Source organism: Myotis brandtii, unplaced genomic scaffold, assembly GCF_000412655.1.
Source record: "Myotis brandtii unplaced genomic scaffold, ASM41265v1 scaffold57, whole genome shotgun sequence".
Classification (NCBI taxonomy): domain Eukaryota; kingdom Metazoa; phylum Chordata; class Mammalia; order Chiroptera; family Vespertilionidae; genus Myotis; species Myotis brandtii.
Genome location: NW_005370133.1, coordinates 1,816,732 through 1,842,537, shown reverse-complemented (window position 1 = coordinate 1,842,537; position 25,806 = coordinate 1,816,732). Strand labels below are relative to the sequence as shown.

At 56.6% G+C, this 25,806-nt stretch overlaps 2 protein-coding genes across 2 annotated transcripts in view; both read right to left on the bottom strand.

Moving 5' to 3' along the window:
• Positions 1-4,859: 4,859 nt before the first annotated feature.
• Positions 4,860-14,947, bottom strand: BSND (barttin CLCNK-type chloride channel accessory beta subunit). Its single transcript, XM_005878672.2, has 4 exons — positions 14,506-14,947; positions 10,343-10,437; positions 8,151-8,420; positions 4,860-7,234 (listed from the first exon to the last, which is right to left on the bottom strand). Exons 1-4 carry the CDS (start codon positions 14,680-14,682, stop codon positions 6,799-6,801), a joined length of 978 nt encoding a protein of 325 aa, XP_005878734.1. The 5' UTR covers positions 14,683-14,947; the 3' UTR covers positions 4,860-6,798.
• Positions 14,948-20,664: 5,717 nt separating this feature from the next.
• TMEM61 (transmembrane protein 61) overlaps positions 20,665-25,806 on the bottom strand; it is a 10,878-nt gene continuing 5,736 nt past the window's right edge. Inside the window, exon 3 of the mRNA XM_014549755.1 lies at positions 20,665-21,088. Coding sequence (XP_014405241.1) covers positions 20,824-21,088 — 265 coding nt within the window. The 3' untranslated portion in view covers positions 20,665-20,823. The remainder of the gene's footprint in view (positions 21,089-25,806) is intronic.

Genomic DNA, 25,806 nt, shown 5'->3' with positions numbered 1-25,806 from the left:
CACTGCCACCGGCGAACATCAGATTAGCTAAGAAAGGCACCCGGCACCCGGGAGGATTCTGGCTGTGACAGCCTGTGTCCCATCAGCGCGGGGGCGGGGGCCGCTGCCTGGTGAGAGCACCGTCCTGGAGTCATTGCCCCCTCCGTTCCCTGCCGCCTTCTTCCCTCTCCTCGGCTTCCCCAGGGTCACTTTCACGGAGATAATCCCGGGTTTGTTGTGAGAAGAGATGGCAGCGTTGCTTGTTATAAACCTGTGTTTACGGCCAATACAGGTGCTGCCCAACCGTCAGCGCCACCTGCAGACCCTGCAGCTGCCCGCTGTCCTGGGGCCTCAGGCCCGCACCCCCAGATCATCCTGGCACACGCACGCAGCCCTTCCTCTGGTCATCTGGTCATCCGCCCTGAGAACCAGCTTGGCAGGGCGGCTGAAGGCAAAGGCTGGGAGGCCTGACCTCAGGGTGTGAGGCCTCACGTCCTGGGAGCGGAGGGACATGCCAAGGTCAGGGGGCATCCTGGGAGCGGAGGGACATGCCAAGGTCAAGGGGTCCAGCCTCAAAGCCCAGAGGGAGAGGCAGAGCCTTCGGGCTGTGGGAGTGGGTGGGAGGGAGAGGACTGTGGAGGGGGAGCCCCAGCCCCTCACGGCGGCTCCTGGGACTTCGCGTGGTCCACCTCTTCTAGCAAAGCCTCGAGTTTCCGAGTTTCCCTGGGATGTCTGCCTGCCTCCTTCCTCAGTTGGAATCACACTGTTTGGAGGGGACCTGGGTGGGTCAAGCCCAGTCTCCGTCGCTGTCTGAGTCTGTGCTCCCGCCTGCCCACAGGTGGCCAAGGGCTTCCCTCAGGCTCCCTGAGTGCAGGGAGCTACTTCCTGGCGCCCAATATTTTGCTTATTAAAAAAAAAGAAGAAGCAGAATCATTTTTATTTTCTGAATGTAAACAAACAGGGGCTAAACTTTCTGAGGAGGGACATGCCAAGGTCAGGGGGCATCCTGGGAGCGGAGGGACATGCCAAGGTCAAGGGGTCCAGCCTCAAAGCCCAGAGGGAGAGGCAGAGCCTTCGGGCTGTGGGAGTGGGTGGGAGGGAGAGGACTGTGGAGGGGGAGCCCCAGCCCCTCACGGCGGCTCCTGGGACTTCGCGTGGTCCACCTCTTCTAGCAAAGCCTCGAGTTTCCGAGTTTCCCTGGGATGTCTGCCTGCCTCCTTCCTCAGTTGGAATCACACTGTTTGGAGGGGACCTGGGTGGGTCAAGCCCAGTCTCCGTCGCTGTCTGAGTCTGTGCTCCCGCCTGCCCACAGGTGGCCAAGGGCTTCCCTCCGGCTCCCTGAGTGCAGGGAGCTACTTCCTGGCACCCAATATTTTGCTTATTAAAAAAAATATAGAAGCAGAATCATTTTTGTTTTCTGAATGTAAATAAGTTATTTTCTGATTATTATTTACATGTAGGAATTTTATAAAGAATCCCATCACCCAGAGCTATCTCTGTATGTTTTTGTATTTATATCTATGCATGGGATCATATTCTCTATTGGCTGGGAGTCGCTTAAACAAACAGGGGCTAAACTTTCTCAGAGGCAGAGCCTTCGGGCTGTGGGAGTGGGTGGGAGGGAGAGGACTGTGGAGGGGGAGCCCCAGCCCCTCACGGCGGCTCCTGGGACTTCGCAGCAAAGCCCCTCTTCTAGCAAAGTCTCAAGTTTCCAAGTTTCCCTCGGATGTCTGCCCGCCTCCTTCCTCAGTTGGAATCACACTGTTTGGAGGGGACCTGGGTGGGTCAAGCCCAGTCTCCGTCGCTGTCTGAGTCTGTGCTCCCGCCTGCCCACAGGTGGCCAAGGGCTTCCCTCAGGCTCCCTGAGTGCAGGGAGCTACTTCCTGGCGCCCAATATTTTGCTTATTAAAAAAAAAGAAGAAGCAGAATCATTTTTATTTTCTGAATGTAAACAAACAGGGGCTAAACTTTCTGACGGAGCTAGAAGACCAGTGTTGGCTGACTTTGGTTCATGAGTTCACAGGCCCAAAATCTGTGCGAAACTCTTGGCATTTTCCTCAAGGTTCCCAGACAGCTGCAGCCACCGAGTCTGTACGCAAGGCCAGCAAAACTAATCACTTCTGCTTTTTTCTTCAGAAGTGACCCCATCAAATTTCTCTTCAGGTCTCACTGGCCAGACTGGCCTCGGCGAGCAGGGTTGGGGTGACTGGCTTCGGGCCAATCCTAATTTACCACCTGGGAGTGGGCACGTCATCATCAAGGAATGAGGGAATTAATAGTGTTTGCTGCATCCTACTTTATAACCTCTCTTTTTATTAATTACATATCATCAACATCTTCCCACATCAAGAAATGAGGAGAGTCATCATTTTAATGGCCGTACACCGTTCCCTGGCATAGCAGGGGCGTTCGTTAGTCAATCTCGTGTTGCCGGCTGTTTGGATTATCCCTATGGTTGAACCATCGTGAACAAGGCCACAGTAAACGCCTTCTGGAGGTACATCTTGGCTGATTGTTTCCTTAGAGAAGTTTCTACTTGTGGGGGCACTAACCACACGCTGCCCTATTACCCCCCAACACTTGGATCATTTCTGTTCCCAAAAGCAATGTAAGACAGAACCCTGCTCCTCCCCACTCTGCCACCTGTTATTGTCATCTTTATAAAGTGTGGCCACAGTGCCATGGGTGAAACCTGGTTTCTGGTTTTAATTTGCATTCCTTTGATTATATCTGAGGTTGACCATGTTTTCATTTGTTTTTTTGTTTGTTTTTTGTTTGTTTGTTTTAATCCTTACCCAAGGATATGTTTTCTTACTGATTTTAGAGAAAGAAAAATCAGAGGAGAGAGAGAAACATCGGTTGCCTCCTGTGCATGCCTTGACTGGGGATCGAACCGGCAACCTTTTGGTGTCTGGAAAGAGGCTCCAACCAACTAAGCCATCTGGCCAGGGCTCTTTTGTTTCTTTTATGGGGTCACAGATCTTTTATGTGGCTGCAATCCTTTTCCTGTGTGAGCCCCGCCCCCTCCTCTCTCTCCTCCCTCCCTCCCTCCCTCCCTCCCTCAGAACTGTGTTATAGAAACCTGTCTTCTCTCGGGCTGCCTGGCACCGTGCTTCAGCCAGGAGAAGTGGAATCTCGTCCACCTCCACCTAATCGCAGAGGACAGGGACAGGGACAGGGACAGGGACGGGTCCAGAAGGGCTGTGGCATGCCCAAGGTCGTGGCAAGCAGTCGGCGGGAACCCAAGCTCCGGCCCCAGGACCACTCTCTTGCCCAGTTAAGGGCAGGGGCCACCCCTCCATGTCTCCAGGGCCTTTTCCTCCCAGAGTGGAAACTTCCAAAGTCTCTCTGACCTCACCGGAGGGTGAAAAGAGCAGGAATTCCTGCCATGGTACACAAACCTGGAGCCTGGGGCTGAAAGCTGGAATCCGGGGTTCACTGAGACTGCCCCTCCAGCCCTGCTGCGCCCCGCCCACCTGGGGACGTGCAGGAAGACCTCCCTTTCCCCCACCCCCCTCACCCCTATTAATCCTCCAGCTAGAGGGACTGGAAGGCAGCAAGGCCAAGGGAGCAGGCACAGGGGTGGGATCTCAGGCGGAATACATGGGCCTCAGAGCTTGAGATGGTCAGAGAGAGCGGAGCAGAGCCCCCTGTACCCCTGCTCTTCAAGCTTTCAAAAGCTGCTGACCCGTCTTTTCAAATTAAAAATGCACAGCACAGTTGACTCCCCGCCTCCTAATACACTCCCCCCCCCCCCCCCCCCCCAGGAGGACCCGCCCAGCAGAGAGGCCGGATGAGCAGCCTGGCAGCCAGGAGCCGGCCCTCGGAGAGGCCTTGCTGCTCTGCTGACCGTGAGCAAGTTCACAGAACGTCAGCTTCAGACAAGGCCACTCTGGGACCGTGATGGTCAAGGCCACTCGGCAGCTGCGGCCCAGCACAGGCAGCATGAGCGTCGTCACAGCCACAGCAGTGACCGCACATCCCCAGTCCTGGCTGGAGGAGCCGCTGCTCCCACGCCACTTACAGCTTCGGCTCCGGCTGGTCCTCCCCCTTCGAGAGGAGATGCATCGGGTGCCGCACCACAGAACTAGCCCTGCTTCCCGTCAGTACCCGGTCCGGAGCAGAGCCCCACTTCCTCACACCCCCGATCACCTGCACCAGCCCAAATCCCACACGTCCCTCCTCACACCCTCCCACAGAGAGGCCCCCAGGGGGTGTCCTCACTGCACTGAGTCTCAACCCAACTATTAGCCACAGGAGAGCTCATGGTGGGCTCCTGCAGGCATTGGCAGATGGGTTCCATCAGACACCCCCACCGCCGAACCCCTGCCAAGGTCAAAGACAGGGCCCACGCCCGCCCTGTGCACATGAGGAAACGAAGGCCCACAAAGGCGGCCGACTTGCCCGAGGTCACAGAGTCGGGTGAAGGTGGAGCGGATCGTCCAGATGGGGTAAGAGTGAGGGTGCCCCGCTAATAACTACGCGGGCATCACAGGACTATCCTGGGCAGACCAGGCATGGTGCCTCCCCATCGCACAGCAAGGTGGTGGGGGAGCCGGGACTGCAGCCCAAACCCAAGTCTTGCCATCTCTCTCCGCTGCCCCACGCCCTCGGCGCCACTTCCTAGGATGGGGTTGGCGTCTGTCTGCTGGTCGCCTCACAGGAGAGGCTCTTGGCTCTCTGGTAAGGCCTGGCGAATGCCCGCCCCCTGTGGTGACTCAGGGACACGGGCCACGCGAGTTCCACAGCACACAGCGTCCCACATGGCCACCCCGCTGTGTCTGGTGTGCACTTTCCAGAGGGCGCCCACGGTGCCCGCCAGGCACGATGCCTCATTTATCCTGGCCAGAGGGGAATGGGTGGTTTTACATAAAAGAATGTGACCCTTTTAAATGTTGCAAACAGTTTTATTTTAGCCATCCGTGCTGGTGCAGGTCACCCTCCCCACCGTAGTAAACAGAGCACAGAAACACACTCCACCTCGCCCAGTCGGCCCGGGTCATGGCTGGGAGCACCCTATGGCACAGGGATGTGCCCAATATGCCTTTCACTGCCCAGGCTTTTATACTGGAGGTAGAATGATCCAGAAAGAAGGGGGGGGTAGAAGGGGCTGTGCCCTTCTGACCCAGCACAGAGGGCATCCCTTTCCCACTGTGGGTCCCCCAGCCCTGACGCAGAGGCCCAGCCCAGGAGGAGGTCTCCCCAGCCCAGGAGGAGGTCTCCCCGGCCCAGGAGGAGGTCTCCCCAGCCCAGGAGGAGGTCTCCCCGGCCCAGGAGGCCCGAGTGCAAGCTCTAAGTCCGTGGGCCTGGTTTGAGGTAGTGCCACTGCCCCTTCCTCTGAAGCATCTCAGGGTCCCTGTGCGGGGACACTGGGGGGCGTGGCCGAGCTCGCGTGCTAATAGCATTGCTCTGCCTGCTGCCATGCTGCTGCTATAAAACAGTGGCATCTTCAGGGGCTGCTGAAGCAGGCTGAGCTACTTGCTGCAGGCTCACTGGCCCCAGGTCACTCTGCTGTGCCAATGTTTTAATTTCTCTGCTCCCACCTCGGCCCCTGCTCTGCACTCTGTCTCTAACTTATAAGAATCAAGCTCACTAGATTGTGAGTCCTTTGAGGGCAAGAACTGCTATCAGTTTATGTCTCTTTCTCCGTAAAGATCTTGGCTTAGTGTCTGGCACATAGTAGATGCTCAGTAAATGCCACCTGAATCAAATTGGATTAAGCCAGGAAGTTTCATTTCAACCCACAGTCCTAAACTGATACATATGTATTCTGCAGGGCACAGGTTACTCAGGGGGCTTTTTGCCTGGCTCTGTGACTCCTGTGCAGGCCATTTGGAAGTTTGAGTGCCAGAGAGTAAAGGGGCGGGGAGTCTAAGAGTTAGGGAAGTCGGGGAGAGGACGTTCTCTGCAAAGCTTCCTGGGCTCTGGTCAGTTCCTACCCCTCCGTGAGCACTGACTCGGCACAGGAGGTACCATGTGAGTCAAGCAAGGGCACTGGCCTCGAGCAGCTATGGTCCGGTGATGAGCGTACAAGACCCGAAGGCAGCGCGAAGGAGCCAGGACTACGCTGTCCCCGGAGACGGGGACAGCAGGAAAGGCTTTCAGAGGAGGGATATCTGTGCGAGGGTTTGAAGGGTGAGCACAAGTTTGCCAGGCAGACGAGGGGTCAAAGGGCTCCCTGGCAGAGAGGTGGTGTGGGAAGGGCATGGGTAGCAGCGCACATGTGTGTACATGTGTGTGCGTGTGTGTGTGTGTGTGTGCGCGCGTGTGTGTGGTAGGACACGGCCTTGGGGTTGAGGAGCAGAGGGTGTGGCATGGGCTGGTGGGGGAGTAAGTTGGGAGGTCAGCAGAGGTCAGCCATGGAAGGTTTTGGATCCCATAAAACAGGAGCCACAGGAGGGATGTGGGGGGACACGGGGTTAGCCCTGGGTGAAGGCGGATCACGCGGCACACCGGGCAGACTAAAGACTCAGCAGGAACGGGCACCCTGAGAGGCCTTCACGGGGGGATCAGAGAGCCAGCGTAGCCCCAAGGGGGCGCCTGTTCAGAGGCAGCTCTGGGGGGAGGCAGAGAAGGCTCCGAGGCCCCAGCTGCTGCAGATCTTCTAAGTGAATCACATTCACCCTCAAAGCTCTAACCCCCCAAAATGACAATGGAGTGGCCATGATCCATCAAAAACCATCGCCCCTTCCTGCGTCCTTTACAGTCCTCCAGGTGCTCCAGGACCCACTGTCTCATCTGAACCTCCAGACAACCCCCTTTTGCAGAGAGGGAAATAGAGGCCCTGTGAAGTCACACAGGGCTAGTGGCTGTGCCAGGCTAGCACCCAGGGGCAGTTCCATCTAAGCCCTGGGCATCGGGCTCAAAGCCCAGTTCCTTGTCCGGGAGGGGGTCCCCAGGGCTGTCCGGCAGCCCATAGTACAAGTCCTCCTCCTCCTGCTCCGGCTCCTCTGCACCTGAGTCGGAAGCCTCGTCCTCCTCCTTCGTCCTCGGGGACCGCTGCCAGTAGCTGGGGAGGGCTGCGTCCCGCCACTGTCCCGCTGGAGGTGTGTCCTCCGACGTGGGGGCATCGATCAGAGCGAAGTCATGAAAGCGGTCCAGCTGGCACCTGCAGGCCCAGGGCTCCCCTGGCGGGGGGCCAGGCTCCTCCCCCTCAGGCGGAGACGGGTTGGGGCTGCCGCCCTCACTGGAGCCCACATCCATTTCATCTTGGAAGGAAGCCAAAGGTGCAGGACCCTGGGGAGAGACTGGGGCGCTGCAGGGACAAAGCCAGAGAGAGCAAGGGTAGCTTGAGTCAGATTACCTGGGTCTAAGCCTCCGCCACTGGCTGCAAGCCAGGGCGGGTGAGCCCCCCTGGTGGGGCCTCAGTTTCCTCCCCTGTAAGGTATTCACTCCTCTGGAGTCTCTGAGGTTTACAGCAGATCGTGTGTTCAAAGCACTTTGCACAATGCCTGGCACCTAGTAGGTGCTCAAGAAATAAGCCATTATCATGTTATCCAAACCAGGGTCATTTCTCCACTTCTCCAATCACTCAGGGTTCTCCTCTGGGCCCTCAGCCCCAGCTCACTAGGTGTCACCCTCTGCTCCCTCACCTGCCTCCCCCATTGGACCAAGAGCTCCTGCAGGGTGGGGGCCATCAGGCCTGGCAGGGAGCAGGTGCCCAGGAACAGTGGTAGGAGGAGTAAATACATGGATGAAAAAGGAACCCAATTCATAAACACCCAGGGGCGGGGTGGGGTGGGGAGTGACCTGCCCGAGGTCACGAGCATATCAGGGGCAGGGTCTGGATTTGAACTCAGGTCCTCTGGCTCCATGCCCCCCACCACACAGGACAAGCATTCAGTGCAGAGGTCTATGGTATGCTGACCCTTAAGTGCACTGTTCCATCTCCACAACACCCCTCAGAGGTGGGAGGGATTATTCCCAAGTGGGGAAACTGAGGCTTGGGAGGGTGGGAAACTTGCCAAGGGTATACAGCAGTGCTGCTGGGATTTGAACCCAGGCTGGTCTAAGCCCAGATTCATGCATCTGCTACACCTGCCGTCCTCTGAGTGCCCCACCCCCACTGCCCTCTCAACTCCCATATGTACCCAACCACCCCTCATGGCCCACATCCCCCTCCTCACCCCGGAAGTGGGCAGCATTCCCACTCCTGCGCTCTGCACACTCACCGGGGACTGCTCTGAGCTGGGTTTCTTTCTCCCTCGTCCTCATCCGAGCCCCTGTGGACGACCACAGCAGCCTCCATCCAGGCCTGAGCATCTCGAGGGCCACCTTCCCCTCTGTCACCAGCTTCCAGCTGCTGCCGCCCCAGCTCAGGGGCCAGCAGGGGGCGGGGATCCTCGCTGTAGCCCAGGACCTTCATCCGGATGTGGCTGAAGTCGGGCAGGCTCTGGTCATAGGCGGCTTCGTCCCACAGCCTGACGTAGGGGGGCTGGGGGCTAGTTGGGGCACGGCAGGCGGCAGGAGAGAGAACAGGCAGGTGGGCAAGGATTCATTCGGCAGATATCAGAGCTGTCCCCTGGCCCACCTGCTCTGGCCACCCGGTCCTCCCTGATCTCCAAGAGGCCCTCGGGGTCATCATGTGCCTCGTGCATGGATGGGGAGTCTGAGGCCCAGCACGGCAGGGAGGTGGCAGAGCTCGGCCCCTCAGCCCGGTGTTCCTTTCACTCCGAGTCTCCAAACTTAACCCCCAGGAGCAACCGCAAAAGGAAGACCAGTCTCGTGGACTGAGGTGACTGGGTTCAACAGCCTATGCTGTGTCCTCACTGGAAAAATGAGAACGATTATTCTGAACACCTTTAAGCAGAATAATCATTCTCATTTTTCCAATGAGGACATAGCAGCAGTACTGAGCTGCTCTCTGTCTGCCGGGCTCTGTCAGGCAGCTCATCCGATCCTCTCCCTAACTCTGGGAGGTACTGAGGGAAACTGAGGCACGGAGACTAGCGGGCTTGGTGCTGGGGCTCAGACATCACGTTTCCTACTGCTCCTTACAGTCCCTCCAGAAAGTGAAACGCACAGACTAGGTCCCTTGCCAGGGTCCCACGGCTGAGAAGTGACGGGAAGGAGCCCGGAACTCAGGGCAGCACGAGCCCGGGGTCTATCACAGCGGCTCTCCCCACGCGACCGGTCCTGAGGCTGGCCCCATGCCCACCCCGGGTCTGTCATCTCATTCCCCAGAACATTTGGTCGCTCTGTGTCAGAACATAAAATGCCACCAGGACTTCCTTCCCCCAGCAAAGCAGGGAGCGTTCAAGAGCCCAGCCGGACCCTGGACCTGCCAGGCCTCCTGAGCACAGAGTTACAGCCTCCGGGGGCCGGAAGGGGCAACCGATCCCCCGTCTCTCCCAGGCTGACGTGCTCCCTGCCAGGTCCTGGTGAGCCAAAAAGCAGGGAGCGTTCAAGAGCCCAGCCGGACCCTGGATCTGCCAGGCCTCCTGAGCATGGAGTTACAGCCTCCGGGGGCCCGTCTCTCCCAGGCTGACGTGCTCCCTGCCATGTCCTTGTGAGCCACGGCTTGCCGCCTTCAGAGACAAAAGCAGGGCTGGTGTGATCTGTCACCGACTGCCTGTGGGTTTGAGGCTTGTGTTTACACTTATTGAGCCTCAGTTTCCACGTCTGTATGAAAGGCTGGACACCCCTCTGCTCCCCATCACAGGGTTCCTGTGAGGACTGAAGGAGGAAATGGGGCAAAATGTCTGATTCACCTGTGATACAAAGGAGGCTCTTCTTACTAATGATGACAAACACTTACCAAGGGCCTACCATGCACCAGGTTCTGTTCTTAGCACTTTGCTTATATTATTATCTCACGGACCCCCCTGGAAGAAGGTACCATTAATATCCCCATTTTATAGAGGGGCAAAGAGAGGCACGCCACTTTCCCAAAGTCACATGGCGGACAGTGGCAGAGCCCTGGGCTGTGCCGGCCATCCTCATGCCCCTTGTTTACTGTCGTCGTGGTCACAGCTCTTTGGGACTTAGGGTCAAACCTGACTTTGATTTTGGTCTGCCACTAGTTCACTGAAAGACAGGATAAAGTCCTGACCCTCCGTTTCCTCATCGGAATGATAATGCTTGCCTCACGGAATTGAGAGTTCAGAACAATCCATGATTTCTAACAGTCTGCTCTTGGTAGAGTGGGAAGGCCTGGCCAGAGCCTGGAGCAAGGGGGGTCGGGGTTCTAACAGTCTGCTCTTGGTAGAGTGGGAAGGCCTGGAGCCCAGGGAGGAGACACTGTCCACCCTCCACCCCACTCCCTCACTCTCCTCCCTAAGGGGAGACTTGCTCACTGCCTCACTGAGGGGGTCACTGCTCCTCCCTCCTCCCCCCTCCCAAGCACAGAGGGCCCAGCACCTACCTCTTCATCTCTGCAGTGAGTCCATTCTCCAGCAAGCCCAGCGGCTTTGGGGACAGGACGCCTTGGAATTCAGAGTCAGCAGGGACAAAGGCGATCTGCAGGGCAAAGGGGAGACGGCTTCTCTGCAGCTGCCCACCCATGCCCTTGGCCGCTGCTCCCCCCAGAGCACAGCCTAACCTCCCCACATGCCTGGGGAGAGAGGCCCACCAGGGAGGGCTTCCCCTTTCCACAGGAGAGGGGTCTGCTCAGGGCCAGCACCAGTGGGTGGATGGAAACCTGGGCTCCTGCTCCCACCTGGCTCTACATTCACCCAACAAACAAGTATTGAGCACCTGCCGTGTGCCAAGCGCTCTTGTAGGCCCGAGGGGTCAGCAGGGAGTGAATGGGACAAACGTCCCTGCCCTAGAGTTGCTCACATCTTGTCATTTACCAGGTCCTCATCCAGTGCCCAGAATGTGCCTGGTACTTGGTCCATATCTGGCAAATGAGTGGAACATGTTTCTTGACACAAGAGGCTATGATGGGGGACAAATGACTGGGGTTGTGCCCACCAGTCCCTGTCCCTGAACTTTCAGGGATCAAGAGGTCTCTGCAAGTGCGGCCCATGGGGTGGCACGGGGTGGCGGAGGGGAGTAGGTCATAAAGAAGGCAGTGCAATGAGGCAGAAGGAGCCTGCCTTTGGGGACACTGGGTGAGACTCCTCCTTTGGGCAGGTCATCTGCCCACCCAAAGCCTCTCTGTCTTCCCCTGTAAAATGGGGCTAGCCTCGAGGAGATATTTGCTGCATTCTTCATAGTAGTCAGGAGGTGAAAGCAACCCAAGTGTCCCTACACAGAGGAATGGATAAATAAAGTGTGGTTTATCCATGCCTTAAGAAGGGAACACTGCTTAAGAAGGCATGAAGTTCTGCAACAGCATGGATAAAACACGAAGAAATAAGCCAATCACAAAAAAGATAAGTTCTGTATGACTCCACTTATATGAGGAATCTAGAGTAGTCAGAGTCGCAGAGACAGAGAGTAGAATGGTGGTTGCTGCAGACGGACAGGAGGGGGACGAGGCGTCATTGTTTAACGGGTAAAGAGAAGTTGTGTAAGATGAAGAGTTCTGGAGAGCTATTGCACAACAATGTAAGTGTAATTAACACTTTAAAATGGTTAAGATGGTAAATTTTATGTTGTGCATTTTATCACAGTTTTAAAAAATATGACTAGCAATGCTTGTCTCCTGGGGTTGCTGTGAGGATTCCTTGAGATAATACATAAGGAACCCCTAGCACAATGCCTGACACATAGTAGCTGCTCCGTAAATAATAGTTGGATGCAACTGAAGATGAAGTTACCTTCTGAGTCCTGCTCTCCTCAACTGAAAATTTTTTCAACAAACATTTGATGAGACCCCCTGTATTGGACCAGGTTCATAAATAGCAGCGCCCTTTACCCTTCCTAAAGAGTGGCTGTCCCTGGACCTTCCTCCGCCCCATGGCAGCCTAATAGCTTTCTCAACTACAAAGCTGATCCTGGCCCTCCCTTGTCCCATCAACTGAAGGGCAAGGTCCACATTCCTTAGCGTGGCATCGCGGGCCCTGCAGAGCTGAGCCCCATTATTTGATCACATTGTTCCTTCTGCCTGGAATGTCTTTCCCATCTTCTCTGCCTGGTGAACTTCTACTCAGCCCACAAAGCCCAGCTCATCTTCTCTGGGAAGCCCACCCCCTCCCCATCAGGCAGAAAACTGTCTTCCCTGTGAGTCCCCCAGCTCCTCACAGAGAGGGACAGCTTAATTCGTGCTGGTATTGGCTACCTCTAACCCCCATATCTTAATTGGGGTAGCAAAGTCCCTTATATTTATATTTCTTTTAATCTAGAAATTCCCATTTATCAGGCAAGGGAGGATCCTGAGGGGAGGATGGGCACCAGCATTGGTTGAGGGTTTTGACAGCTCAGGCACCAAGGAGCCAGTGTTGGAGACAGCTCCACTCCCCCCTAGTGTGCCTGCCTGGTTTACATCACACTTCCCTCCCTCCCTCCCTTCATGTGCCGGATCCAACACCCACACAAACCCACACCTGCACACACACAGAGACCGCCCAAGGCCACACACGCCAATCCTGAGAATAATGCATGGAACCAGCTCTGTGGCAGGTGTGATGCTGGGTCCCCCACATACAGGACCCATCGGTCCCTCCCACTTGGCTCAGGAGGCAGGGAGACTCCCTCTGACAAGGTCACAGAAGTGGGGGGAGGGAGGAGGGATTTGAATCTGGGCCTGTTGGACACAAAACCGTGTTTCCACCCCACACTGCTGCCTCCACAGCAAGGAACACGTGGACCTATCAACAGTTACTCATTAATACACAGCAATATTCCCTCTCCCCCTCCCTCATCCGCTGCCACCAGCCACTGCCCACCACCCCAGAGCCACCTCTGGTAAAGGGGGAGAGGGCAGCAAGGACACTACCCTCTGCGCCCCAGCTGTCCCCAGGGTCCAGCTCATCATGGGGGGAGCAGGAGGATGGAGCTGGTTATGAAGGTGGCTCGGGCCCCAAGTCCCTCTTCTCCCGGTGACCTGTGCTCAGGGCATTGCACAGACAAAGGCGAGTTGACTGTAAACTGCTGAGAAAATGACTGCAAACCAGCCAGGACCGCCCCAGCACCAAACATTCTGACAGCCTGGGGCTGGCCATGGAGGGGGCAGGGCTGGGGAGAGCCAGGCCCAGTCCCCCAGGAGCCTCCTCCCTCCTGCCTCCTCCCTGGACACCCCCCAGCACAGCCACCCTAGTGGGAGGTGAGGAGGAGACTGCAGGTGGTGGGGGCGGCCTGGGGCCTAGAGCCCTAGATGCCTGGACCAGCGGGGCCCTTAGATGCACCCCTTTCCCCACCCCCATTCCGGACTCATGTATTTTACAAATGAGGAAGCTGAGGCTCACAGAGGGAAGGGGCTTGACCAAAGTCTCCCAAGCAGTTAGAGGCAGAGCAAGTTAGAATCCATGCTCCTCTTCTTGTCTCCTTGGGTCTGTCTGACCAGCTGTGTGACCTCGGAAAAGCCGCACAACCTCTCTGAGCACTAAAGGCTTACAACTCCTGACATGCTCACCCTACAGGGTTGTTGGGAGGAGCAATAACAGCAAGGGTGGCAGCTGTTCGCCTAAATAGAATGCCCTACAGTTTATAAAACATTCCTACATCCCATCTCTTCTCTGTTCATAATAACTCTCTGAACTGGGAGGAATAGGAGTTTGGGGCTCCATTCTGCAAATGTAAGAAAATGACAAAGGTCACACAGAGAGTTTGGGACAGAGCTGGAACTAGAACCCGGACTCCCACACCAATGCCCTCCCTGTCACTAAGTCACTCACGAGGCTGGGAGGGCACTGTGACTAAAGGTCTTCTCGTCTGCCATGGCCACCCTGCCAGGCCGCGGTCTGTTCACTGCCCGCGGAGGGGTGCCCGCGATCCTGCGTGGACACCCACGCTCCTCACACCCGGAGGGATGAGGCTCCGGGATCACTGCAAACCCGGACTTAGGGCTGCAGAGGGGGCAGGTCCCTCAGGTCCCGCCGCAGCTCCTGGGCCACAGTTCTCCAGGCGACAGCTACGCTTCAATGGGCCCAGCACCACCACCACCTTCACTCCTTCCCCTTCCCCATGGCATCAGGTTATGCGGACCCCCAGCGCTCTTAGCAGCCCTGGGACACAGCGGTAGCCGTAGGTCACACACATCTGAGCATCTGAGCTCCAAAGTGTGACACTTAGGAGCGGTGGGACCTCGCCTTTCCGAGCCTTGGGCTGCACTGTAAAATGGAACTACAGAGGGACAGAAGGCTCCCAGGAGGCCCGCGCTGCACCGTGAGTGCAGGACTGCCTGGCAGGTGGCAATCGCTCATTGACTTTGGTTCCAAGCACATGGATGACTGTGTGTTGGGTTTCACTGGATATCCTCATGGGCCTAGTTCAGGGCTCCAGATCCAGGGGGAGTTCTGATCAATCCTTATGATCAGAGAGGGATGGATGGACGGACAGATGATGGATGAGTGGAGAGAAAGGGAGTGCACAGCGGGCGTATGAAAAGAAGATTGAAAGATGGGCATTATGCCTGGGATAAAGGCTCAGCCGTGCCCTCTGGCCCCTGGCCCCAGCTGACCTGCCCCCACCACCGCCTACCTTGGGGTAGCACTGGCACATGCTCCAGATGACGCCCCCGATCACCATGACGCTGCCCATGGCGTAGAAGGTGCCGTAGACCTGGGGCCGGTCGTGGCTCATGAGGAACGTGCCCAGGGCCAGCAGGAAGAGGCCCAGCACAATGAAGCCGATGCGGAAGGTCTTCTCGTCTGCCATGGCCGCCCTGCCAGGCCGCGGTCTGTTCGCTGCCCGCCGAGGGGTGCCCGAGGTCCTGCGTGGACACCCACGCTCCTCACACCCGGAGGGATGAGGCTCCGGGACCACTGCAAACCCGGACTTAGGGCTGCAGAGGGGGCAGGTCCCTCAGGTCCCGCCGCAGCTCCTGGGCCACAGTTCTCCAGGCGACAGCTACGCTTCAATGGGCCCGGCACCACCACCACCTTCACTCCTTCACCTTCCCTCTGGGCCCAGCAGGAGTGTGTGTGTGGCTCTGAGTGAGGGAGAAGCCGGGAGGGAGAGGGGTGGTTCCAGGAGCTGGGCCCCGGCCAGGGCTTTGACATCACCTCATTTGCCTGCGTGGGGCTGAGCTGGGTGGACAGGCGGCCCACACTGTCCAGTCCTGGGAAGGCGGGTCCAGTGCGCAGCCCAAACACATCAGAATGCCGCTGGGAGGTTCCAGAATCCCACAGGCTGGCATTTTAGAATCCGGAGGCATTCTGGACTCTTCAAGGTCATGTGCCCCTCTGAGGTCAGGAACAGAAGCCCATATTTACAGATGGTGGCTGCGTGCGTGGCACGGTCCTAACCATGTTATATAGTACCCACTGAAGGGGAACCCCGTGAGGCACAGACTTTATGAGGACACCGGTGCACAGACTAGTCACTTGCCAGGGTGACACGGCTAGAAAAGGCACAACAGCCGGCATTCGAATCCAGAAGCCATGCCCCAAGCCACCCTGGGATACTCCCTAACTGTAGCAGGAGGGTTAAATGTTCGGGCCCCGGGGGCAGGCACATTGCCTGGGCTTGGGTTCTGGGTCCTCTACCCTGGGCCAGTGTGACTTTGATCAAGTTACTTCCCTGTGCCTCAGTTTTCCTCCTCTGTAAAATGGGGCTAATTACAGCATCTCCCAGGACAGAGCTGTCTGCTAGCCTGGCTTCCCCGGATTCCTCTGTGAGCGGCTCCCAGAAAGGCTCAGGTGCCTGCATGCCCTTGTAGGGTGTGAATGACTGACAGCAATTCCCTTGCCTTCTAATCTAGGAAGATGCCTTAGTTCTAAGAAGGACATTGTAATGGTGGGATTCCAGTTCTGGAGAGGGGCTGATGGGAAAAACCAAATCCCCTTACAGGATTGTAGGAAAATGAGGACTGTCTGTGTCTCTAAAAGGAAACGTTACCTTGTCGTTTGTACAGAGTGTGATTGCTAATGTGGGATTGTTGCTTCTATTTGGCGTCCTGGCTTAGTAGGTTGGAGATTTTCTACTTGTTGTCATCACCGTCCCCCTTCTCCCCAATAAGAGCTGTGCTTCCAGACGCCGTACCTACACTCACACCAGACCCTCTGCCTGCTGTTCTGCCCACACACACCTTTTCCAGCAGCGGTTTCTCCTTCATCTGCTCTGAGATCCCAGCGGGTGTGCGCCCCGCAGTTTGCAGAGGAGGCCCCTGTCGCAGAGCTCAGGAGAGCCTCCCAGGAAAGGTTGCTGAGGGTCTCCGAGAAGGGCTGAGATCCGCCAGGTCATGTCCAGGTCTGATTGCCCGAGATGGTGGCTCCACCCTTGGCTTTAGTTTTTTAAATATCTGTTTTTATTGATTTTTAGAGAGAGAGGAAGGGAGAGGAATAGAGAGATAGAAACATCATTGATCGGCTGTCTCCTACATGCCCCATACTGGGGATTGAGTCTGCAACCCAGGCATGTGCCTTGACTGGAATCGAACCAGTGACCTCCTGGTTCATGGGCCAGTGCTCAGCCACTGAGCCACACTGGCCTGGCTTGGCTTTAGTTTTGTCACATGAGTGAGGACTGAGGGTGGTATTGATTGTGCAGGACCTAATGGAGGAGAAAATGTGTGCTTATCCGTAGGGCAGGACCCACCTAGGAAACACTGTTATCATGATCTCACAGACAGGACCGGAGAAGGGAAGCAGCGAGCGCCCCAGGTCCAGAGGGGCCCAGCCTGCGCTCTCCGGCCCCGGCTTCAGGGGCGATGGGAACGGATCTCTGTGGTCCGGGTCCAGCAGGAGCCTCTCGCGCCCCCTTGTGGCGGTGGAGCATGCGCTCGGCAAGGTGCTTTCACACCCTTTGGGTCATGCCCCTGTCCTTCCACCCGCCCCGGAGAGGGAAGCAGGAGAGGAGTGATTATGCCCGTTTCACAGGCGAGGAAACTGAGGCCGGGGAGGAGAAGGGACTGGCCACGATCTCCCCAAACTGAGTTTGTGGCTGAGCAGAGACCGGGACCCACACCCCCAGCCCCAATATAGATGGATCCGGTCCTTAACCATTCCCGAGAGGCCTCCCCGTCACCAGAGCACTCTCCTCCTCTCCCCACCTTTCCTTTCCTCTCTACGACCCCGCCTCCTTTCTCCTTCTTATCTCCTCTTTAAAAAAAAAAATTAAATGTGAGGAGTAAGAAGCTCTGGGCCAAGTAGGCGCTCAGCTAAATGGTCTAATCTAACCTCTTCCACCGAGCCGATGTGAGAGGTACATGGGGACAAACAGGTGTGCATGGTGCTGTGACAGCGCTGGGTTACCTACCCCTGGTTCCCATTCCCCTCCCTGTGGCCTCTGACCTTTACCTCCCTCCCTGCAACGTGGGGGAGGAGAGGTTGAGGAGTCTGTCCTCTTCCAGCAGGGGGCGCGCTCACCACTGTTTTCTTTCTGTCGGAATTTAAGATCCTCACAATATCCTCAGAAGCAGGGAGGGGAAAGACCACACCCATTGACAGATGCGGATACTGAGGTTCATGGAGGCAAGGTGAGCGCCTCAAGGTCTCAGAACCTGTCAATAGTAGAGCCAGGATTCAAACCAGCCCCCTCAGTCTCTTGCTGAGCACCTGCTCTGTGCAGGACACTCAGAGGTATGAGGCACTCTGACACACGCGGGGTTTCAGCGAGTGATGGCACTCGTCCTTCCTTCTGGGATAAAATATGGTAAGGGCTCTGAGATACGCTTGAGGTCCGCCATGTGCGCCAAGGAGAGAGAGAGAGAGAGAGAGAGAGAGAGAGAGAGAGAGAGAGACTGACTGGGGGTTGGGGTGAGTCACACAAGGGATCCTTGAGGAGTCAGCTGCAGTTCTGTCAGGGCAATAAAAGCAGTTCAGACAGAGAGCGGCATGTGCAAAAGCCCAGGGCAAGTAAGCACTGACCAGGACTGGAGATACAACTCTAAATGCTATGCACACACTTGCCCTACACTGCAGGCTCCTCCTCTCCCTCCCCAGACCTACTCCTCCCAGGTCAACTCCATCCTCCTCCTGTTCTCCGGGCCAGTGCCTACATATCCTGGCTACAGCCTCCCCTCCCCTCTCACACCTACATCCTGTTGGCTCTACCTCCAACGTATAAGAATCCAATCACTTCTCTCCCCGCACTACTGCTCATCGCCTGGTCTGAGCCCCCGCATCTCTGTCCCCCTAGGTGCTCTCTGCTCTTACCCGTGCCCCCTGAAGTCTCGTTCCAATCCGAATGCCAGGTCAGACCTTGTCACTCCTGCTCAGAACCCTGGAATGACTTTCTGTCTTACCAGTGTAAAGCCAAAGACCTCAAATGGCCTAGAAGAGCTTAGACAATTGGCCCATGTCGCCCAGCCCATCTTCTGCCACCTCTCCCTCCCTCCAGCCACTCTGGCTCCGTGCTCTCCGTGGAACGCACAGGCACCCTGGGAAGGGTAAACGGCGCTTGCTGTTCCTGCTGCCTGCAATGCTCTTCCTCCAGATCTGTGACGGCTCCCTCCCTCACCTCCTTCAAGTCTTCATCCAAATGTCAGCTTCCCAGTGAGGTCTTCCCTGGGGTGATAGCACCAGCTCCCCAGGTGCTCCCTGTCCTCCCAGCTGCCCTGTTCTCTATAGAACTCACTGCCATCATTCATACCATATACATCTCTTATTTGTCTTGCCTGTCTCCCCTCACCTAGAATTCGAGTGCCCAGATGGGGACTTTGTTCACTGTAGTATCCTCGGGGGCTGGGACAGGGTAGGCTCTGGATTCGCATTTGGGAATGGAGGGATGGGCGTCAGTTCCGGGGGAGAGGGATGCTAGAGAGGAAGCACAGGCTGGAACCTCCGGGGGTCACGCTAAGGTCTCCAACGTCTTTCTCAGGAGTCAACAGAGCGCCTCTAACCGGGTGTGCAGCGGACTGACAGACCAGAATTTGATTTCACAACGATCCTCTGGTTTTGAGGTCAGGTCAGAAGAAGCAAGAAGAGATGGCGGCAGTGAGGGGCGACTGCCGGGCTCTAGCAGAAACCTAGGGGGACAAGGCTACAGAGAACAATTTTTACAAGTAATTAGTTGCTGGGGAGGAGGGGCGGGGGGTGGAAATTTACAGCTGGGAAATTTCCGACTGATTTGGGGTGGAGAGCTGCAGGGGTCAGGGTCACCCGCCAACCCGAAGGGCAAGCTGAGGGAACGTGGGGGACAGGCCTAAGCTCTGAGGGTCCCTGACATCCCAGTCCTGGTGGCAGGCACCGGATGTGGCCTCTGAGTGGTGAAGACGCCAACAGGAGTGGTGAAGACGGGCCCAGGAGGAGAGAAACCAGGAAGCAAACTGGTGCCTACTGGGGGCTGTGGAATGGCAGACGCGGCCTCACAGGGCTTCTCCACCCCATGCCCTGCCAGGGAGCACAAGGGTCCCCAGTTCACAGCGAGGCCACTGCAGCTCAGAAGGGTCGGGTGGCTTGCCTGACACAAGACTGGCTCCATGGCTCTGACTCAACCTCCAAGGTGCTGGTGACCTTGAGCAAGACATCGCCCCTGCTGGGGCCTCTCACAGAGGAGTTGGTACAGAGAGAAAAGCAGAAAAGGGCTTTCCAGTCTTCCAGCCCACCCCGCCCTCCACCCTTCCAGCTCCCACCAGGCAAAGGAGGGGCCTCCTGGCCAACCTGCAACTCATTAACTCACCTGCCTGGGGGAGAGGCCTCACTTTGGGGTAGGAGGGAGGCTGGGCTCTGCTTCCCAGCTGGGATCCCATTAACCCTTTAGGAATTTCAGAGAGAGAGATAAATCCCCACCCATATCCTTGGGATGCATATGGTGTGTGTGTATGTGAGAGAGAGAGAGAGAGAGAGAGAGAGCAGCTCAAGGTCTGGCTCTGCCTTTATTCTCTGTGATTTTACCTCCCTGAGGCTCAGTTTCCAGGCCTGTTAAATGGGAACACCACCTGCAGCAGAGCAGGCTTGAGGATGTAAAACCAGGGCAGGGGGCTGCCCAGCATACAGTCTGCCCTCAGAGAATATGCAGCTGAGCCCCAGGACTCGGAGTCCCTGCTTGCTGTGTGACCCTGGAAAGGTTACTTAACCTCTCTAAGCTGGCCTTCTCGTCTGTGAATGGGGTGGCACAGAGATGTAGGGATGAATGCTGTAGCTGGACAGAGAGAGAGGGGAGGTAACCAGCTCCCTGTCACAGGAGATATGGGAGCAGCACCTGAATTTGCCTCTGATGGAGTGGGTGGGGCTTACCTCTGTGAACAACTCTGACAATCACTACATACACCACAGATACCTGCCACTGGGCTGAGACATCTGCATCTATTAGATGCATTAGCACTGAGCTGCAGCGTCAGTGTGAGCTTTCATGTCAGCCGCTACCATCTGGTTTAATCCTCTCAGCTGAGCTCTCTGAGGCAGAAGGTGATGCCACTATATTTCCCAATTCCCATTTTATGGATGAGCACACTGAGGCAGAAAGAGGAAAAACCACTTGTCTAAGGTCACTCAGCTGGTCCATGGTGGAACCAGCACAGTGGTCTGAATGCAGAGTCCATGTTCTTTTGGTTATAAACTCAGTGTAACCTTGGCCAGTCCTGGCTCTGCCTCAGGGCCCCACTTTTCTCATCTGCACAATAAACTCTCCCAGCTCTACCTGCCAGCCGGAGGAGTGCACCCTCTTGGGTGCTCTGGCCTGCCCAGGCCCCCGAGACTACAGCCCCACACACATCACATGGGGCAGAAGAACCACCAGCTGGGCCCAAGCAGCCCATATTGTCGGGAGAGATAATGAAATGGATTTACTTTAAGCCTCTTGTTACACAGCAATAGATGAATAAAGCAGCACTGAGAAGCAAGTGTCCATGGAGCGCCTGCTGTGAGCCCGGCACCGTGCCAGACACTAGAAGCAGCTCATGCATTGTCTCTGAACTCAGGGCCTGCGAGGGGCCTTTCCCTTTCTCCCACTGTGGTCTGAACCAGCTGGTATTGTCCCTCCAGGGATGACAGCAGCAGCAGGGATGACGCTCTCGTAGCTGGGCGGAGGCGAGGGGGGCTGGCCCCCAAGCAGGGCAGCCCCGGAGGCGCTGCACGGCAGGTCTTCCTCCGTGGGGTACGCAGGTGGTGCCCGGGGGCCCTCAACCAGTGGGCAGTGCACGGCTTCCTCATAAGTGGGGATGGCAACCAGCTCTGGGGTCCTGGAGGGACAGGAGAACAGAGGCTGTTAGCGGGGGAGGGGGCAAACCCACTGCGTGCCAGGGAGAGAGACGGAGGGCCCTGCCTTGGGCCAAATTCCTTGCGGGTCCCCCGGGGCCCCATGGACACACTTGGAGCTTGGCATAAGCTGCTCTGCCAACCCCAGCTGTCCATCCCACCCACCCTGCCTCCCCCACGTGCTCACCAGGCCTCCTCAGCTCTCGGTAGGGAGAGTCCTCACCCGCCTCACCCCTCCCTGCTGCTCGTCCCCACTGGCCCCGAGACTCCTCCGGAAAGCTTTCCTGACTGCTAGCTCCCCCAGCAACGCTCCCATAGTGCTCTGGGCACCCGCAGTGCTCTCCTGCCCCCACACAGACCCCATCTGGTTGTTCTCTGGGGCAGGGACTGACTTTGAGGGTCATGGAGCTGAGGGCAGATGCCTGGGGTGTTTGTTGAAAGACTGAGTGATAGTCCACAAGCAGAAGGGCTCCCAGCTTACTGTCATAGCTCTTTTTTTAAACATACTTTTATTGATTTCAGAGAGGAAGGGAGAGGGAGAGAGAGAGAGAAACATCAATGATGAGAGAAATATCGATCGGCTGCCTCCTGCACGCCCCCTACTGGGGATCAAGCCCACAACCCGGGCTTGGGAGAGGGGCCCCTCTCCCACAGGACATATGTCCTGACTGGGAATCAAACCAGTGACCTCTTGGTTTCTGGGTCGCCGCTCAACCACTGAGCCACACCCGATCGGCTGTCATATCTCTCACAAGAGCCAGAGTTGTGGACGCTCAGAGCAGGATGGGAGACCTCAGCTCTCCTGCCCGCCTGGACGCCTGAGGCCCTGATGTGGTCCGTGCGCCGAGGGAGTACCTCTGCTTGGCCACCCAGGAGACACAGTCAGCCACGCCGGTCCAAGCAGCCTGGCTTTCCTGAGACCGGCCTCCCATCCCTTAAATGACCCACCGGGCAGGGACGAGAGGCAGAGACCAGGTCCCGAGGCTCCTCCAACCAGGCTCTGCAGCTGGATTCCAAGAACAGACCCCCAGCCACACAAGTGCCAATGGGAATGAACCAGCCCTCAGAGGGCCCCAGTGGGTCACCTCTGGGGAGTCCCCTTCCCTTCCTCCCTGAGGACTGGGGGGTGGGGGGGACAGTGTCACTGATCCTAGGCCTGCTTCTGCTTTGGGGACGCTACTGTCAGATACAGGGGCTGACTAGGTGATCCTGAAAGTCCCTTCCCACCTCAGTCACTCGAGGCCTGGCTGTGAGTCTGGGCACTGGCTGGTTCAACTCCCTGTTCTGACACATTCCTGGTGGGCCACCAGGGTCAGTAACTCCATCAATCTGGGCCTCAGTTTCCCCTCCGTAAATGGGGACAATAATGGCCCCTCTCCCACAGAACTGTGTGCAGATTAAATGAGATAATGCAGGGCTGCTTGGCACATGCTCTGTAAATGGCCGCCAGCCACCAAGTCTCAAAGGTCTCCTTGAGGAAGGGGTATGGGGAGCAAAGCTCACCCCAGATCTCCCGCAGGAAGGCTGTCACTTGCCCAGGGTCACCAGTTTGCAGCTGGTGCGGAAGCCGTTCAGTCCACACAGTGGACCTGCCTATCTAGACAAAGGAGCGGCCGATGGCAGAGGCTGGCCCAGAGGACAGAAGAGGAAGTGGAGGGGACTTCGCTCCAGGGGTTAGGAGGTGCCAAGCTGGGACCTGCGGATGCGCCTCATGTGAGCACCCATCACCCGCTGGGGACATGGTGTGTCTCTGGGCAACGTGTCTTCTCAGCCCAAACCCAACGCAGCCCTCAGAGTGGCCCACGGGGAGGCAGGCTTGCTGCTCCAGCCACAGACAGGCCATGAAGCAGGCAGTGTGATGGAGGGCCCAGCCGGGAGCCAAAGCTGGGATTCCCCATCCAGTGCTCTTCCAAACTTCTCACAGACCCTCCTCCTCTGAGCCAGCCCAGGAGCCTCGCAGCAGAGGAAGCGAATAAGAGACCTCATCCTTCTCTGCACTCCCAGCATCCTTTGCAGGTGAGGGCAGGCGAAGATCATTACTCCTGGAGGCAGGCAAGCCAGGTTCTATTGCTGTGTGACCTAGGCTGTGTTCACAACCCTCTCTGAGCCTCTTTCTCCTTATCTGTAAAATGGGGGGAACGGTTTTCGTTTAATAGATTCAAGGCAGAGAAAAATGGGAAAAGCTTTGACAACACTCAGAAAAAATGGAGGTAAGAAGGCTTCCAGCGCCCCACCTCTCCTGCCTTGGTCACTTCTCAGCCACACCTCTGCCACTCCCCTCTTCTCCAAGCCCTGAAGACATGACACAGGCATTGGGTATGTGTGGGGCCACACCAGCAGCTAACCGTGGGCAGGGCAGGGCATAGGTGAGGTGAACCTGCAGCAAGAAGTTTGCTTAGAGGGCAGACTGGAGTGGCCTTCGTGCCACCCACTGAGCCAGTTGGGCCCACCCAGCGCCAAGTGTCCATGCGGGGTGGCCATAGCGCACACTGCGGAGGAGGCTCTGTCCATGGTGCTCTGGATGTGGCACCCTGCAGTGATGTGGGGCCGGCTGCCACTAGGGTCCCATGCACAGGGAGCTCCACGGGGCTGGGCTCACCACTCTCTGGAGCCTGGTTGGGGCCAAAGACCTGTCCTGGCGCCAGTCCCCCGCCCTCAGCTGAGTCAGGCAAACATGGTAGGAAAAGGGATGAAATACTACCTGCCGGGCACTTAAGCCCTCTAATCTATTTCACATTCATGACAACCTTGGGTGGTAACATATCTCAGCCATTGCACAGATAAGTGAAAGTCACACATCAACCGGGCAGCAAAGCCCCAGCTCTGTCTGGCTGCAAAACTCAGCCAACTCCATCTATCACACCTCTCCTCATCCAGTGCCTAATCTCTCCAAACCTCAGCTTTCTCATCTGTAAAATGGGCCTAATCCTTACACTTACCTCATAAGCTGCTCCACTTATGAGCAGTTAAGGCTCAAATCAGTTAGTGGACACAGCATCCACTGTAAACTATAAAGCATCCTAATGGCAGCAAAAGATAATGTGTGCACGAACTTGAAAGTGTACACACTTCCCCACTTGTCATCTCCTCTGAACCTACAACACTCCTAGGGAAAAGGTCTGTTGCCCGCAGCTGACAGGTGAGGAATTAGACACAGCTCGGAGAGTCTAACTAACATGCCCAAGGACACACAGCTTATCAAAGAAAAGGGCAGAGACTGCAACCCTCCTGTCTGAATAGGACCAAGGGTTCTCTGCTGTGCTCACTGAGGGGGGTGGCCCTGGGGTGCATCCTGTCTAGCCACCCTAGTTAGGGGCTAACACGTAAGATGGGTGCCCCCAGAGGGCAGGGGTTTTAACTGTTTTGTCCAGTGTGGCGTTGTCAGTGCCCTGCATAGGACCCACCACACAGTACTCGGTAAATATTGTTAAATGTGTGAAATAACAAGTAGAAAAATAAATGGAGAATGAGGTCCAAGAGAGGAAAAAACCTGGCTAAGCCATCAGCCCAGAAGGCCTCTCTGACCTGGGTTTATCTTCAGAGAGTGAGGTGCCTGGGACAGGAGCCATAGAGTGACCTCCCGCTGGGGCCAGATGCGTCTCCCAGGCGGCAGGGCATGAACAACAGCAGCCTCCCTGACCTCCAGCCACCCGGTTCTGAATCTAAGACGGGTCCCCAACCTGGAGCACTCTGCGGCCTCCTGGGAGGGCCTCCTCCCTGGCCCGGCTGGGAGTGAAGGCCGGGTGGCCGCACCTGCAGCTGTGGCCCGGGCCCTGTTGGGCCAACATGGCTGTGTGTATAGACAACATCCACCCCTATACTCAGGCCACCCTGGGTGGGGAGGGCCAGGCTCCGGGCCAGAGGGCCCTGAGGCCTGGCCTGGTTCCAACTGACCACTAACTTGTGGTGTGACCAGTCACTGGTCTCTCTGCATCCGGGTTCTCATCCAAAAAGTGAAGAGTTTGGCTGGAGAGCTCCCAAGGCCCTGCCCGTCTAACAGTCGGGTCAAACCAAGGCCCAGCCGTTGGACTAAGTGGCCTCTGTTGAATACTCCATTGTCTCTGACCTCAAGGATTCACAAGCCAGTAGTGGGAATAATCTGTTACATTCCTTAACTCAGCATGCATTCCCCCCCCCCCTTTTTAAATATATTTGTATTGATTTCAGAGAGGAAGGGAGAGGGAGAGAGAGAGATGGGAACATCAATGATGAGAGAGAATCATTGACCGGCTGCCTCCCGCATGCCTCACACTGGGGATTGGGTCCGCAACCAGGGGATATGCCCTGACTGGGAATCAAACCGTGACCTCCTGGTTCATAGGTCGACGCTCAACCACTGAGCCATGTTGGCCGGACAGGGCACCAGTTCTTACCTTGCAGGGGAAAGAGGGCTGGAGAAGATGTATGCAGGCCCCTGACATGTAGGTATACCCAATACTTGGTCGAATGAATAAATACATAAGTGCAGGCATAATTCACTTATTCAACAAGGCAAACATTGGCTCTTGGTATTGGTGATATAAAGCACAGATATACATACAGAACATAAACACATCTATATGTATAAAAGCCTAAGCGACTTAACAACTGGAGTGACCAGTTGACCAGTCACTATGACATGCACTGACCATCAGGGAGCAGACGCTTAACGCAGGAGCTGCCCCCTGGTGGTCAGTGTGCTCCCACAGCCAACCTCTCTCCC

What these genes read in the sequence shown, in the direction of transcription:
- BSND (XM_005878672.2), bottom strand. Translation starts at nt 14,682, where the DNA reads ATGGCAGACGAGAAGACCTTCCGCATCGGCTTCATTGTGCTGGGCCTC. An exon ending in CTCACTGCAGAGATGAAGAG is followed by an intron (nt 8,421 to 10,342) that starts GTAGGTGCTGGG and finishes TGCCCCAACTAG; the next exon opens with CCCCCAGCCCCCCTACGTCA. An exon ending in CCAGCTCAGAGCAGTCCCCG is followed by an intron (nt 7,235 to 8,150) that starts GTGAGTGTGCAG and finishes TTGTCCCTGCAG; the next exon opens with CGCCCCAGTCTCTCCCCAGG.